The sequence below is a fragment of the Adiantum capillus-veneris genome, chromosome 26, assembly GCF_014529385.1.
Source record: "Adiantum capillus-veneris isolate H3 chromosome 26, ASM1452938v2, whole genome shotgun sequence".
Lineage (NCBI taxonomy): Eukaryota > Viridiplantae > Streptophyta > Polypodiopsida > Polypodiales > Pteridaceae > Adiantum > Adiantum capillus-veneris.
In genome coordinates, this window is record NC_140956.1 from 119,888,199 (window position 1) to 119,900,550 (window position 12,352).

The window sequence follows — 12,352 nt, forward strand, 5'->3', positions numbered from 1 at the left end:
TACCTGCATAATCATGGAAATTTTAAAATTTATGGAAATCAATATCGAATGCAAGCCATGGCACTAGAGGCCATTGCAAAAGTTGTTGAGGCATACATCATCTATGTGCTGGAGGACACCAACCTTTGTGCAATACATGCCAAGAGAAGGACAATACAGCCCAAGGATATGAATCTTGCATGTTGTTTGAGATGAGACTTAGACCATTAGGTGAAATGCATAATACCTTTTTGTATTTACCTCCCAGGTTTTGTAGTGATATAATTGAATCAAATCTTTCGCTCTTTTGTACCTCTAATGATTATTGCAATAGAATCAAATTTGTCTCTTCAATGCGCAAATTTGAGTTGTTTAATTTCTTCATGTTTAAATGCAAACATTCAACATAAATTGAGCCATTGAGTGTAAGATTATGTAGGACCAAAACGCTTTGATAAAAACATTCTTACCTTGTGACCTTGGAGATGAAATTGAGTTTTTTGAAGGTCCTCAAAGCCCATGATGGCAGCTCTTTGAGCACACTGTGAGAGAGTTCAAACTCCAAGCTTTCATATCCAACAATCATAGTAACATTATATGTATAATGAATTGGGGGGTTTGAAATAGTGCATTCGAACACATGACATTCCAACCTTACAACGGTACGTATCTCCATTGTGCATGTCCTCCACAAAACCCCAAGTTTTTTTTCTTGATAACCTCCCCAAAAACTCATAGTGCACATCTTTATCATATAAACATAGTGGCAGTCTTAACACATACAAGCTCTTGAAATATATGCACAAAAACAATGAGCAAAAAAACAACATAAACCCAAATCATCAAAACCTTTAGTATATTTCAAGGAGTTTTGGACATTCAATATTATCTTTTGCTTTAAAGATGCTATCGGCCATAAATGTGGATATGCACTCCAAACATAGTCAATTAGCTACCTTGATGGTTTCAAGCTTCCCATAACCATGCATAGTAGTAGGTACAATATAGAAGTGGCACTAGAAAAAAATTCTACTTTGAATCAACTTGGTTGACCAAAGGTGTGCAAAAACTATTTCTCTAACATCTGCATGTACAACTTTAAATGTGTTGAAGAGGCTATGAAGTGGTTGTTGGTCCACCAATGTAAATGGAAATACGACTACAATAGCAAGAAAACACATAATTTTCAAGCCCAAAAAACTTTCCAATATGGATCCACACCTAACTTTGTCTTGTCACACAAAGTACGCACAATGTGGTGGGAATCGGGGGTAGATTGTTGTAATTGCATGCTTGACATCGAAAAAACACATCGTACAATGGCTACGATTTCCTTGTCCCTGCAATACTTGAAGCCAAAAGCTTTCAATTTCAATGATGGTCCATGTTTCCACGGTCTCGAACATGGTGAGGGCTAGTAGCAAATGGTTGCATGCATACTCAAGCACCTTTGGTGAAGTTTTGTGGCACCCACTCACCATTTACACCTCTTATGTTATGGCATAAAATACCAGTGAGATGATCCTTTGGACCTTTAGGGATTAGAGCTTGCCAGGTGAGTAACAGAAAGTAAGAGGAGGAGGAGGACCTTGCTTGGTTTTCCAGGGTAGGTGGGAAAAGGGGGATGAGCTTTCTTGGGGTGGCAATGGAAGGGGGAGAGAAGGGAGAAGAGCTTTGGTGGTGCTGCAATGGAGGTAGAAGAAGGTGGATGACCTTGCGTAATGAGACAATGGAAGGTGGGAGGGGGAAGGAAGGGAGAGGAGCTTGCTTGGTGCTGAAATGGAGGTGTGAGGGGAAGACAAGGGGGAGGAGCCTTGGTTGGTGCTGCAATTGAGATAGGAGAAGGTGGACGACCTTGCTTAATAAGGAAATGGAAGGTGGGAGGGCCTTGTCACTAATTGACACCTCCCTAGGGAGGTGGGATCAATGGCCTACATTAGGCATCGCAAGGCGGGTCCAATTCAGGCCGTCCGATCGCCGTTTGAACTAGGTGTGAACTAAGAGTGAACTCGGGAGGGATGTGCACCACACGAATTTGGTGTGAACTCGACGTGAACAAAGTGTGAACTTGGGAAGGTCTGCACACCACACCAAATTTGGTGTGAACTTAATGTGAACTCGGTGTAAACTTGTCCACGACGCCGTGATCTATAAACTTACCACACACATACCTTTCAACGAACGCGCGATAGCCTTGTGGTTAGAGTCAATCCCGTGGGGGTGGATAGCGGGTTCAAGCCTCGGATCCAAAAATGTGGGAATATTTTGCATTCCCTAGGCAATCTAACGATCACAATCAACCGATGATTGTGAGCCATTGATCCCACCTCCCAAAAGGAGGTGTCAATTAGTAACGAGGGTGGGAGGGGGAGAGAAGGGAGAGGAGGTCGCTTGGTGTTGCAATGGAGGTGGGAGTACTAGGCTAGTAGAGACAAAGTGTTAGAGCAGAGGATGATTGTGATGGTTGCATCAATGGAGAGCTTGGAAAATGGGTTTTAGAGAGAGAAATTTACTTTTTACCACCTATGGGACAAGTTTGAGGGGGGTGAGAATAGAAAAAGATTTTTTATTTTTTTGAAAAAAAATAATTTTGAGGGTTTTTGGGTGTAGGTTTTTGACTTTCAGAGGTGAAAAAAATGCATTTTTGAACATAACATAAGCTTGGAATGGCTTTAAAGAGGGAAAGTTTGAGTAAAATTTTCATTGGAGTATTTTAATAACCGAGCCAAAAAAGAGAGAAAGTTGGAGGTTTCAAGTGGGCCCCCTTTTTCCACCCCTTGGTCATTAGGCTTACCTAGCCAAAGCCTCTTTGAAGATCACCAATCTTAGGAATATCATGAAATTTCTTCCTTGGAATAAACCCATAGTTGGGTGCACTAATTAAGTAAAGCTGGCACATTGTCCCCACATTGACCATGGCTAGACGGGCACGGGGACCCAGAGCTAGAAAAATACATTTTTCCTAGTCGAAGAAAATAAGGGCAAATTTGAAATTCTCCTTGAGTTTTAGGTCAAAATTTGAAGCTTTTTCGATAATTACACTAAAACTTGTGAAAATTTCCCGGTTTTCTTTAAGGCAAGCTCAAAATCTGACCGAGATTTTAGGATTTTAGTCGGTTAAAATACACTAGACCCTGGGTTTTTTCTAACCCCACATGGGACTGGTTGCATTAATTGTTTTGACTCTATAAAGGGAGCTCAAGCAGAAGGCCTCTAGTTATACCCATTATGGATTTTACGAGCTAATGTTTTTGTTTTATGACTCCCTGCAAATCGTGATCATTACAGAATGAATCACAACTTGCCTCCTCAATGAGTTGTTTTGGAAGTAGCTTGTCTAGCTTTTGGTGCTTGGGATTAGGCTGACAACATGCGTTTGTTTGATGTATTTGTCTCTTGTGGTGCAAATACCTATTTTTAAATGAAGAAGAAGCCAGTTTAGAGGCGTTTTGTGGAAATGTGATTTTTTTATTTTTTATTTTTTGGGGGGGGGGGGGGGGGGGGTGTTTTGGGGATTTTGCAAATCTAGTCATTTTAAAATATTTACATATTGTAGAAGACTTCTCATGAAAAGGCGAATCAGATGATACCAAGGTCAATATTTTTTAGATTTTGTTTGAATGCTGTACTTGAATAAATTCAACTTTTGAGGCTATTTGAAGCACTAGACACACTCAAGGCCCAGTAATGGTGCACTTTTTAACAAATCACAACATGACACATAAGCAAGATTCTAAGAATATTTCAAATTTCTTGCTTCTAAATTGGGGGTGGATATGTGTCTGACTCACCTCGCCTCCTTCGCTCATGCGCTTATCTTATTTGACATTGCTTTATCTTCAGCGTGAACTAGTTTTCTATCTTCGGCAGTTCGTCAACCTCCTCGCTATTATTTAATTTATCTTTGGTTGTTATTCTACTTTATCTTTGGCGTCGACCTTTAAGTTATCTTAGGCGTTGATTTAAGCTTATATTTGGCGATGTTGCTCCTTGTGTCCTTTGTTAGGAAGCATTCCCACTAGGTTAAGGCTCTATTGACCTTCTCCACCCCGCCACTTTATACCGCTCCATTGTTGCGAAGTCAAGCATGGATGCAGAGATGCTCCCCAGGGAGGAGGACATCATAAAGTTCTCCCATATACTTGCAACAAAGAAACTATTGTTGCAAGAAGGTACGTGCCGATGGACGAAGGGGATGGTTTGGCACCACGATCATCAAACGTCAACATTAGGATGGGTGAAGCATCAACAAAGCTCGGGTAGGAAATAAAGGAATTTCCTGTTGAAAATAATCTCCCTATTAAAGAAAAAGGTCAAACTCAAGGATTTATTTTTGAGGTGGACACTCAAGGTGGGGGTGCTCAAGGCACCATTTGTACAGACGCTAACAAGGTGGATACTGGTTCTAGTTCTCTCTGACCAGGGGTCTCATTTGTGAGCATTCTCAAGGGGCCTAATCCTATGGACAACAACAAAGTCACAATTGTTGATATATCTAGTGATGAAGGCCAGGAAAAACTCAAGAATGTAAAGACCCAGCTCAAACACAAAATAAAAGAAAGTCACAATTGTTGATATATCTAGTGATGAAGGCCAGGAAAAACTCAAGAATGTAAAGACCCAGCTCAAACACAAAATAAAAGAAATTAACATATAGATAGAGATTGGCCATACAGGTAACAAACGATCTAGCTCATAGGTCGAGTGCAATGGGCTTCTCGATGAGGGGTTAGTGGATCCTGCATATAGTGCTTTAAAGAAGTCTCTTCCACAACAAGTGGAGGTAGTGGAGGTTATCACAATTGCGATTCCACCAACACTTATTAAAAAGTATCTAGCCATGCAAGCAAAGCTTACACTTGTGTTTGGCTTTAGTGGGGGACTAGTGGCATCCCCCTTCACAATCCCTTTGACTTGCTACAAGAAAAAAAATCCTCTAACCTTGCAGATCCTCCGGATTCTCTTGGGTTGGGCGACGCAAAGACAAGCAAAGCTTACACTTGTGTTTGGCTTTAGTGGGGGACTAGTGGCATCCCCCTTCACAATCCCTTTGACTTGCTACAAGAAAAAAAATCCTCTAACCTTGCAGATCCTCCGAATTCTCCTGGGTTGGGCGACGCAAAGACAAGGCAGGATTCACGAATGTGGAGGAATTAATTCCTCTCTCCCAATGCTGGAAGCTCTAGCTATTCAATCATGGAACGCAAAAGGATTGAAGACCCAGAAGAAGCACGCCCTATTCTGGGAGGAAGTTAGAAAGAATAAGGAAGCTTAGTGTTGGGCCATCCAAGAAAATCATCTGGATGCTCTCAGCAAAAGAAAACAGACAATGGGGAAGAAGTTGGTGTTCTATGGAGAGGGAGAGGACGGGTTCAATGGTGTCCTCTCTATTGTGGACGAGGAACTAGAGCCCAGAGTGGTACTAAACCACCCCTCTCGAAGAGTCCTAGGAGTGAGAATCATTTGGGCAGATCAACCTATCGCCCTAGTACACATATATGGCCCTTGCAATGCCAAGGATAGAGACAAACTGTGGATGCACCTTAGAGGTTCCCCTATTGAAGGAGAGTGGCTATTGATAGGGGACTTTAATATAGTGCAGAAGAGCAAGGACAGAACAGGCTCATCTTGTATGTTGGCAGGTTTTGAAAAAACCAAATGGTTGGCTCTCTGTGAGAAATGGGCTATGATGGGCTTGTGGGAGGGGGGTCCCTAGAACAGCACACTGAGCTTCACATACACAAGCCTACAACATGCCGGCATGACTTCCCAAATGGACTATGCTACTACTACTATGCTATTCGAGATGAAGGTGCTCACAATGAAGATCCTTTCAGACCATCACATGAAACTCAAGAAATCCAAAAAGGAGGGGCAAGCCCCTAGAGGGAGTTAAAAGTTGCTTGTTGTTGGTGCACACATTCTCAAGGACCCTCTGTTTAGAGGGCTTACCAAGAAAGCTTTAAGTAAACTCAATAAAGATCTTAACTTGGAAAAACCTAAATCTTGGGACCTCTTTCCTCAAAATATATGAAGAGCGATCAAAAGCTTGGGCCCTCCAATGAAAAAGGCTTGAGAAGAGCACTGAAAGCAGCTCGAAGAGAAGGTGGCTTGCCTCACCTCCAAAAAAGTTATTGGGCTAGCCTCCGAAGAAGAACACAAAAGGTGGATGGAAGCCAAAGCCAACCTAGCCAAGCAACAGCTTGAGGAGGTCAGGAGGGTAAGATTGATATCTAGGAAGACCTTCCTACAACCAGAGGCTGCTAATCAAGCACACTTTTTAAGGTCCTTGAAAATCAAGAAAAGCAGGGGCTCTGTACACTCGCTCACAAATGAACATGGGATTACTATGCAAGACCAAGACGAAATGGCTAAAATGATGCTTGATCATCTAAGGCAAATCATTGGTCAACCAAAGACCAGCTCTCAAGAAATGGATGAAGCCAGAATGACCTTGCTCGAGAGTGGTAATAGGAAAATTCCCTATCCCGGATCTATTGCCTTGAGATGGCCTTTTCTGAAGATGAGTGCTCACTTGTGTTGCAAGCTCTAGGCAAGGAGAAGTCCCTTGACTTGAAAGGTCTGACCACTGAGTTCTTTAGGGAGTTCCGGGATGACCTCAAGGTCCCAGTCACGCATATGGCTAACCAAGCTTTTGTCAATAGGTCAAGAGGGCTAATCAAGCCTATCCCAAAATAGGCTTGCTGCTCGCATCTTAAGCATTGACGCCCCATAACTATGATTTTTGTAGCATACAAAATCATTGCCAAGGTAGTTGCTCCCCTCTTGGATAGAGTCATCTCCCCATCAAAGAAAGGTCAATATATGACAATATCTTAGTGGCAATGGTCAGAATCAAGTACGCAACCTTCAAAAAGCAGGAGTTTATTTTACCTCAGTTAGACCTGGACAATGCATATGATATGATTTTGTGGTCCTTCATTGAAGATGTCATGAAATCACTGGGCTTCAAGCCTTGCCTTTCTTGACTTATACACACTCTGAAGGTAGGCAAGCATTCAATTTGAGCTGTTGTTCAATGATAGAGTTGTGGGTTCCTTTGAAGCCAAAAGATCTATCAAGCAAGGATGCCCCCTAGACCCTCTTCTCTTTGCCACCGGGTCACATCCTCTGATGATGATGCTCGAAGTTGCTACTCCGCGGGGTGAAATTCAAGTTTTAGCTTTGCTTGGCAATGACTAGCTCCTGGCCAGGATGTTCGCAGATGACTCCCTCCTCTTTTTGAAAGCCTACCCTCAAGTACCCAAGAAGGCGCTAGAGATTGTGCAGACATTTGGGGTGGCTTCGGGGTTGAAGTGTAGCATTGAGAAGTCTAGACTGATTTCCCTAACGAAAAATAACTCATTCGACCCATCAATCTGGTCTGGGGATATTGTGTCTAAAGGAAGGGTATTTTGACATTTGGGCGTCCCCTTGGGGGTGGAGGTTACACACAAGCAAAGGTTTTAATGGATCCTGGAGAAGATCCAGAGAAAAATGAGAAGGTGGGAGTATGTGCTGCTTCCCTTCTTGAGTCGGGTCAGAGTGATCAATACATTTATGTTGCCTTATATTGCCTTCACCAGCCCGCTTCTCAAAATTGCCAAATGTAACCATAAGGAGATTCTAAAACCACTTAAAATATTCTTATGGAGGAACAACACTAAAGCCTCATTGCCATGGCAATGGGCAAAGTGAGAAGTCATCACTCGACCAATGGTCCAAGGTGGCCTTGGAATTCTCAACCCTATTGTTCATGCAGAGGTCCTCAGTGCCAAGTTTATGGTCTCAATTGCAAAACAAGACCAAGCCTGTGCTATCATTACCAAGGATATGATAGATAAAGAAAAACTTTTCTCCAAAGGTGGTCTATGGAAAGGGGTCAAGGTGCATGACAAACTATTAGCCTCGAGGTGGTCTAGCTTGAGAGTGGGTGGCACCATAGGAGAGTTGGTGCAGAAGTGCAATAGAGCAACATGGGTACTAGAATGGGGTGAATTAACCAGATACTTCCGGTTTTCCATCTCGCACTAGTCCCTTCACTATTTGAAGTTGCTGGTGTAATTCTGAACCCTTATTGGAGAGAGATTGCAAGACAGATGAACAATAAAGGACTCCAACGGTTGACCCACTTTTGGGATGGAAACAACAAGTGCTGGAAATCGTCTTACCAGTTGGCTGCCCAGTTTCTGAGAAGCTTCTTATCAACAGAGTTATTGAAGGCCTGAAAACATCCTGACACCGATTTTGGGAATCCACTTTTGAGCGGAAAGCTTGGAGATGGACCACGGGTAGCCACTTCTTGAAACCTCATACCAAGAGAATCTACCAAGCGTTGATGCGCGAGACTGATTGGGCCGCCCCTTTGAACAAACAAGGGAAGTAGCAATGGTCAGAAGCTCAATGGGTCGAGGTCACGAAGAACATCTAGAATCCATAGTGGCCTCATTTTATGAAGATATTTCTTGTGGAAGGTGTTGTGGGGGGTCTTTGTCGACAGGCATCAAGATTCAGGCACGAGGTATCGGGTCGGAATATAGGTGTCCAGAGTGCAGTTTGGCTAGCAAAGACCTCACCCACCTCCTCATGGAATGCCCGACAATTAGAGGCTTGGCAGGGAAGGTGTGCACATGGATACAAAAAGTTTTCAGATTTTGTTTCTTCAGTAAGATTTGGAAGGCCAGGAACTGCCGGGTCTTTGATAGTGACCTCTCTGTGGCAAGATTTTCAGAGATTGTACAAGAAAGTAAGGAGCTAATATATGTGGTAGGTAAAATTGAAACCTCGAAGGATTGGCTTAGGGCGACTCTCGCCATCTCGTCGAGCCTTGTTGTGTAAAGGACTAGGCTTTTGGTTCTAGATATTTCTAGGGTCTGATGTAACCACTTGCCCCTCAAGGCTCGAGTGTGTTTTGTATATTTGTTGGTGTCATTCTAATAGAATCACTCACAATTGTGAGTTTTGCAAAAAAAAAAAAAGGATCTCATGTTGGGGTACCTAAGAAATCTCCTAGCAACTATGAATTGTTTAGAAAGACCTTAAGGTTTCTAATAATTGACAATTTTATTCTTGTTTAGTTTCATAATTCAATAATTACTCTCTCATTCTAAGCGAGACAAAAGAACCAACGTTTTACAACCTCAAATGCTATCATATTGCAAAGCTAGAGTGTGTGGAACAATGGAATATTATGCTTGAAAACATGCATTACTTTGCAAAACTGATTTTCATGAAAACATAATGTTGTTGATGCCTTCTAATTCTCATTTTCATGAAATTTCAATGCTATCGATTAAAAAAGACATTGTTGATTAGGACCTACAGTCTAGCATGGTCACCAATTTCTTAAACAAAAGATAAGGAATTTAGACTTATGAGATTGATTGCAATCGTGAACACATTTACGATCAGTGGCAAGAAATGCATCATCGATTAAAATCTAAGCTGCAAAAGATGTTTTGTTAGTTTTTTTTAATGTATTTAGGTTGCTTATGTGCACATAGTTTAGCATAGATATGGAAATTTCCTTAAAATTTGTGGAAATACCCCTCAGATTTCAAAAATTCCTATAGTGACCCCTCATTTAATTGGCAAATTTGATCGGATTTTTCTTTTCAAAAGGCGCTTAAGTATGTTTGAAACTCCCATCTTTGACAGGTCACTGAGAGCCTTTGTTATCAAAATGAATAAACTATGCGAAAATCTAAGCAATCCATCCAAAAACAATATTAGGGTATTTTTGGACATAATGAAAAATTCAAGGGTATTTTGGTAATCTTTGCAAAAACTTAAATATATTCTTTTTCTTGGATTGAACTCAAGACCTATTCAATAAACTCACAAATCCATTTGAAAGTATCCTCTTCACCACTACTTTAGTTGGACATTTACGTGCTATGTTTTCCTAGTACCAACTTTTTGCATTTATTTTTGTAAAGGCGGCGCGACGAGCTCTGTATAGGGAGCTTCCGGGACAACCAATATTTTCTATGTCAAAATAAGAAATTTTTTCCAATAATATTCAGAAATACCTCCAATTTTTTCTTTTAAAAAATTCCTATAGAAATGCTTACAAAGTTTTACTAAATCAACAGTAACTTTGGTCTATCAAAGGTGCCTTTAAGGCCTACTTTTAAAATCCTTTATTTGTAAATATTTAATGAATATAACATGTCCTTTTCCTATTCAATATGTGTCTATCAAAGACATGACATAAGGAATTGTGTACTTGTGAAGGAATCAGACTCTAAGAGTATACAAAGAAAAAAGTTTATATGTGCTTCAATTGTGTACTTGTGAAGGAATCAGACTCTAAGAGTATATAAACAACCATGATTTCACGTGCATTGCAGGTGTTATGGCAATTTCGCATGCTAATGGAATTGTGGCCGGGGTCAGATCTATTGAGAGAGGAGGAGAATGAGACCATGTGCTTTGACACACTACTCCTTCAAATGCATGACGAGACGAGGATGGATCGGGCAAGCCGCTTGCCAACTAGCATCCTAGAGCCATCAGTGCGCAACTACAGGGCCGCCACCTTCCGCTTCCTTAAGCTTCCAATGGCCGAGATCCCGCTACCGCCCCGCCCCCTCCGCCTGCTCTACTACGGCCGCAGCGAACTCTCCCGACGCCGCATAGTCAACCACGATGAGGTCCTCCACTTCCTACAACACAACTTATCCCGCATGCTCCACCTTGAGATTCGATCCCTTGATCTCCTCCTCCTTTCCAAGCAAATGGACTATTCTTTCACTCGCCTCGTGTCCATCTTCTCCCAAACTGACATCTTTATCGCGGGCCATGGTGCCGTGACTTGGGCTACCATATTCATGCCTCTTGGTGGTGGGTTCATTGAGGTCTTTGGCTCTTGTGATTGGTGGAAATCAAAAGAACATTACAATGACACAACCAACCTGAAGACTTGGGTTGCACCTCTCACTCAAGCTCTCCATATCAAGCATGACCTTTCCAACCCTTATGCAAACAGCGTGGCCAACCCAGGCCGTGGTAACACTACTCTTTGCGTCCATCCAGGCACGGGGGTCCCAGACTTCACTATTGATCCACTGAAGCTACGCCAAGTTGTCGATTCATTTGCATACCCTCAAGAACCAGGAGATAGGTTAACTCTCCATTGGCTCTATGATTGGGGGCATGCTCAAACACCATAAACCAATTGATGTATTAGCCTACATGCTGATTCCACTCATCTCAATAAGGCTATGTTTCATAATTATCTGAGGTTAAGAATTTCACGCTTTTTAGTAAGAGCAGAGGTTTTGCTCTTTGTGATAAAATCTCTTTAACATAGATGAGGTGCCCATTAGAAAAGAGTAACAATCAAGCAAGAGCTTGTTCTCTACACACAAAATACCTTTTTTTGTCTCTTCTCGACCTCTTAAGACCTTCACGAGTCCACACTTGACACCTTTTGCTCTCATATTACAAGCATCTTGAACAATTCAATAATTCTTTTGATTCTTTGTTTGAGGTATGTGACCCTAAACCCTAATTTTTGTGCCCACTCTAAGAAACGTATCTCTGTTCAGATTTGATTGTCTATCTAGATAATAGCTAGTGAAAGTCTAAAACTTTGTTGTGCATACTCGAATGAAACAATTAGCCATCCATGCATTGTAGCTCCAGCGGTATCAACTAATAGTTATCGTATTTAGTGTACAGTAGGAAGATTTTTAAAGGAAAAAAAAAGAGTTTACTCGTACATGGGGGTAACACTGCCAGAGGTGTTTAAGCTTAACGACGCTCATTGTGCGACGCTCAAAACTCGGCTATAGTCGAGGCTATATAGCGATGCTTATTATATGTACTATAGAGACGGCGATTTTGAAGGTAAAAATAACATGATCACATCACGCCAAAACTCATATCAGTGTTGAGTTTTGGCGCTCTTCGATAAACGATGACGAAAATATGTATATGCCCTCACCTCCCTCTCGCGCGCGTGCACACACACACACACACACACACACACACACACACACACTTAAGTACGGATACAATAGCTTATTAATATTCTAAAATCTCCCCCTCACATCAGGCGGCAAAGTTTTTGTTTTTTCCACCCTACGTGGAATACACTACCTTAGTTGGTGGTTGCCATTGGGGCTTCATCCACACAAAACCCCCCCTTATCGAAGCGTGATTCTTTTCCTCTCTAACCCATGCTTGGGAATTATGTTGTGTTTACTCTAGCATCACTCCCCACTCTATGATGCATCTACTCCGGTATCACTCCCCACTCCTTGCGTTTACCCTTAGCTCTGCTCTCTATTTTCGTTCGCTTTAGACACACCCCGGGGTCTTCAATAAGGATTACCGTATGGTTGGTGTCATGTGAGTGTACAATAGG

General features: G+C 41.9%; 1 protein-coding gene across 1 annotated transcript in view; it reads left to right on the forward strand.

Annotated features, from left to right (window-relative positions):
- Positions 1 to 11,224, forward strand: part of LOC147424082 (uncharacterized) — a 56,935-nt gene extending 45,711 nt beyond the window's left edge. Inside the window, exon 2 of the mRNA XM_086501333.1 lies at positions 10,332 to 11,224. Within this exon, the coding sequence (XP_086357459.1) occupies positions 10,332 to 11,153 (822 nt within the window). The 3' untranslated portion in view covers positions 11,154 to 11,224. The remainder of the gene's footprint in view (positions 1 to 10,331) is intronic.
- The last annotated feature ends 1,128 nt before the right edge of the window (positions 11,225 to 12,352 follow it).